At 64.2% G+C, this 3,700-nt stretch overlaps 3 protein-coding genes across 3 annotated transcripts in view; 1 reads left to right on the forward strand and 2 right to left on the reverse strand.

Moving 5' to 3' along the window:
* AMSG_08078 (uncharacterized protein) overlaps positions 1 to 205 on the reverse strand; it is a gene marked incomplete at its 5' end in the record, with an annotated part of 1,266 nt that extends 1,061 nt beyond the window's left edge. The window contains one exon of the mRNA XM_013899853.1: positions 200 to 205. Within this exon, the coding sequence (XP_013755307.1) occupies positions 200 to 205 (6 nt within the window). The remainder of the gene's footprint in view (positions 1 to 199) is intronic.
* Positions 206 to 269: 64 nt separating this feature from the next.
* On the forward strand, positions 270 to 2,583 carry AMSG_08079 (cellulose-binding family II). Its single transcript, XM_013899854.1, has 2 exons — positions 270 to 1,779; positions 2,014 to 2,583. The coding sequence occupies exons 1-2, from the start codon at positions 405 to 407 to the stop codon at positions 2,310 to 2,312; spliced, it is 1,674 nt and encodes a 557-aa protein (XP_013755308.1). The 5' UTR covers positions 270 to 404; the 3' UTR covers positions 2,313 to 2,583.
* AMSG_08080 (YjeF) lies at positions 2,320 to 2,969 on the reverse strand (the record flags this gene model as incomplete). Its single annotated transcript, XM_013899855.1, has 2 exons — positions 2,320 to 2,601; positions 2,628 to 2,969. The coding sequence occupies 2 exons, from the start codon at positions 2,967 to 2,969 to the stop codon at positions 2,320 to 2,322; spliced, it is 624 nt and encodes a 207-aa protein (XP_013755309.1).
* Positions 2,970 to 3,700: the final 731 nt, after the last annotated feature.

A 3,700-nucleotide genomic window follows, 5' to 3' on the forward strand; every position in this document is an offset into this window, starting at 1 on the left:
AGACAGGGGGTTTTCCCCAGGGGGGGGGCCCCCCCCCCCCCCCCCCCACCCCCCCTTATTCAATTAAAACCATACATACACTCTCTCACACACCCTCACACACACACTCTCTCTCTCTCTCTCTCTCTCTCTCTCTCTCTCTCTCTCTCCCCCCCCCTACCCTCTATCCACATCCCTTGTCGCCCCCGCTCTCGCGCACGCACATGCCACCGTCGCTTGTACCCTCTCTCGCTCCGACGTTGGTCCTGGTCCTGGTTCTGGCGCTCTCCCTGTTGGTACTGGCTGATCCGCTAGCTGTAGAGCCAGAAGGAGTGCCTCAGTCCGATTCGCTCTCGCTACCGGTCCTCTATCTGGATACTAATGGCTCGATCGTGCCCAAAGAGCCGCGTATTCCGGCTACACTGATGCTGCTCGACCCGCTGCCACTGCCGGGCGGTGCCGCGACTGCCAACGTGTCGAACCTCGTGCCGAGCGCTGTGTACGAAGCGTCGATCGAACGGCGTGGGCAGACGTCGATTCACTTTCCCAAGCGCCAGCTGCTAATGCACACTGAGCTCCATGGCGTAGTCCTGCTCGGCCTGCCGGCCACCCACAAGTGGGTCTTGCACGGGCCGTGGGTCGATCGCACCCATGTCCGCAACGCCTTCACCTACGCTCTTGTCCGGACCGCCTTTGGCCGCTACGCGCCGCTCACCACCTTTGCCGAGCTCTTTCTCGACCAGGCCGCCGAGCCGGTCCTCAACATGGAGACCAACTACATGGGAGTTTACACGATTGTCCAGAAGATCTCCACCGCCTCGGCCTCGCTCGACATCTCCAAGTCGCACGGGATGGTGCTCAAGTTTGGCGTCGCTGGCGACGACGACGTTGCGGTTGACGTCATCAATGACGCCGGCGTCAACGTCTCGTGCGTCATCGAGCACCCCGACGTCGAAGACCTCACCGCTGCCCGCTTTGACGACATCGCAGAGACTGTTCGCGCTGTCTCCCGCGAGCTGGCAGCGTGCAACACCTCGCTCCCCTGCAACTACGCTCCGCTCATCGACGTCGCCTCGTTTGTCGACTTTGTCATTGTCCAGGAGCTCTCCAAGAACATCGACGCCTACCGCAAGTCGTTCTTCCTCCACAAGGACACCCACGACAAGTTGACCGCAGGCCCTGTCTGGGACTTTAACATTGCTTGGGGCAAGTCCAACTTTCTGGACGGCGACACCGTCGACGGCTTTGTCTTTGCCAACCCGGACATGCTTGCCGAGGACCCGTCGCCGCCGTTTTGGATCTCGGCCCTGCTGGCTGACCCGGCCTTTGCCTGCGCGTTGCGCTTCCGCTATGTGCTGCTGCGCCAAGGCCCGCTCGGAGATGCCCCGCTCGTTGCCCTGTTCAACGCAACGCTCGCCGCCATCCCCCCTTCCGCCTTTGCCCGCAACTTTGAGCGCTGGCCGCTCCTCGGCCACTGGATCTGGCCCGACCCCTACGGCCGCTCACCCGAGTCGGTCGCCCAGGCCGCCGACTGGACCATCGACTTTATCCTCGCTCGCGCTGCCTGGCTCGATGCTGCGCTCCCTGCGCTTGGCCCGGCCGTCTGCCCGCCCCGCCCACCGCCTACCGCCACGTTGGCCAGCGACGCACCTGCTGCTCTGGTCACAGGCGGCCACGTCCAAGTTCAATTCTCCACCGGCATGGACACGGCCGCAGTCGAGGCCTCTCTTCGCATTATGCGCGACGGCGATACAGAATCCGGCTCTGGCCTGGCCTGGCGCGCCTCGTGGCGCGACTCAGGTGAGTTGCTGCGGCTAACAGTTGAGCCCGACCAAGCCGGCCTCGTGTGGGGCGCCCATTACGTTATTGAGATTCAGCAGCCAGTGTCCGCCCTCGGCGTGGTGGCGCCCAACCCAATAGCGCTCCAACTCACCGCTGCCGCCGCGCCGCCGCCACCGCCATCGCCACCGCCGCCGCCACCGCCACCGCCGCCACCGTCGCCACCGCCGTCGCCGTCGCCACCGCCCCCTGCAGTGACCGCCACGTCTGGCACACTCCACATCGGCGGCCTCGACGAACACTCCGAGGCATCGACGTGGGCAACCGTCAAGGCGCTCGTGCTGGTGAGCGTTCTCGTGGTCTGCGGGCTCCTCGCCTGGCGCCGGTGGTACGCGGCTCCGTTTGCGCTCATCACAGACATCTCGGTCGATCTGGAGCGCCGCGGCATGCTCGATGCAAGCGGAACGGGTGTTATTGTGGGAGAGAGAGGGTTCGACGAGGGACGAGGGAGCTCGGACGACGGCGACGACGGCATCCGCCTTCTTCCGCTCTGAGAAGGCGTCAGAGTGTAGCGATTGTCGCTGCGCCGGGGTAGTCGGGCAGCGCAAGCTTGTGCTTGGCGGCCACGTCCGGCGGGACAAAGCGGCCGCCGATGATGTGCGTCCCGTCAAAGTGCAGTGCACAGAGCTTGGGCAGCGTGAGCGAGACGAGGACCGCCGGCGAAAGGCCGACGCCGTTGACGTCGCCGGCATCAACGTCCCAACCCGACGGCACGTCGACTGAGACCACCGGCTTGTCACACCTGGCCATCGCCGCCACCACTGCGTCGAGCGGCGCCCGCAGCTTGCCCTTGAACGAAAGCCAAAGACAGCGTCGAGAACGAGATCAAAGTCGTCGAGGGCAGGCCCGTCGTCGGCCGAGCGCGAGATGGGAATCCCGAGTGCCGCGCACTGATGCAGGAGCCGCTCAAAGAGCTCCTCAGACCGGCTTGACGTGTACGGGTTCCACACGCTCACCTCGTAGCCCATATGGACGAGATGGCGAGCGGCGATGAAGCCATCGCCACCGTTGTTTCCGCCGCCCGAGACCACCACCACACGCTTGGCCTGAGCCGCTGGATACGTCGCCGCCACCGCATGCGCCACCGCCAGACCCGCCAACTCCATAAGCTGCAGCGTATGGAAGCCTCCCAACTCACCCAGCAAATCCATGTCCACAGCCAGCGCATCAGCTGCCGTCAGATACTATGCATCACCCACCATTGCCCGCCCATTGCCCGCCACCTGCCCATGTCAGTCGACCCTTTGCCCTCACACCTCGCCCTTGCACCTCGCCCTTGCACCGCCCTCGCACCTGCGTACTGTGATGCCGTCCACAGTACGGCTTGCCAGGGGTAGAACCGGTTCCTCGTGCGATGCCATACTTGAAGTGAGCGTGACGAGTGTAACCACCTTCCCCACCCCCACCTCTGTGGTTGCCCACCACATCTGCTGGAGCACGTGGTGAGCCAATCGAAGCATGCTTCTTTCCCCAATACCAACCACCAGCCGTCAGTCCCGTGCCTCGACCCACAGCTTTGTTGTTGATTCGCAAGTTGGCTGCCATGTCGCTCGCACGACCACCCGCAGCACAGCAAGCCGTCACAGCATCCTTGGCAAAAACCTGACCAAAGCGCCTGCCATGGCAACCACTCCCTCTTCCCCCTCCCCTCCCCCCAACAACAGACACAGACCCAGACAGACTCTCTTACACACCACACCACTCCACGCCCCTCGCCATGGCCTCGGGGAAGCAGGCGCTCCTCAATTGGGCGCGTCGTGTGTGTGGGCAGATGGGAGTGCCCATCAAGGGCTTTTCCAAGTATGTTGGTGTGTGTGTGGTGGGGGGTGGGGGGGTGGGGGGTGGGGGTGGGGTTGGTGTGAGGTGGAGTAGGTAGGGGGAA

This window comes from Thecamonas trahens (assembly GCF_000142905.1).
Source record: "Thecamonas trahens ATCC 50062 unplaced genomic scaffold supercont1.41, whole genome shotgun sequence".
NCBI classification, from domain to species: Eukaryota; order Apusomonadida; family Apusomonadidae; genus Thecamonas; species Thecamonas trahens.

What these genes read in the sequence shown, in the direction of transcription:
- AMSG_08079 (XM_013899854.1), top strand. Translation starts at nt 405, where the DNA reads ATGCTGCTCGACCCGCTGCCACTGCCGGGCGGTGCCGCGACTGCCAAC. An exon ending in CGCCTCGTGGCGCGACTCAG is followed by an intron (nt 1,780 to 2,013) that starts GTGAGTTGCTGC and finishes CGCCCCCTGCAG; the next exon opens with TGACCGCCACGTCTGGCACA.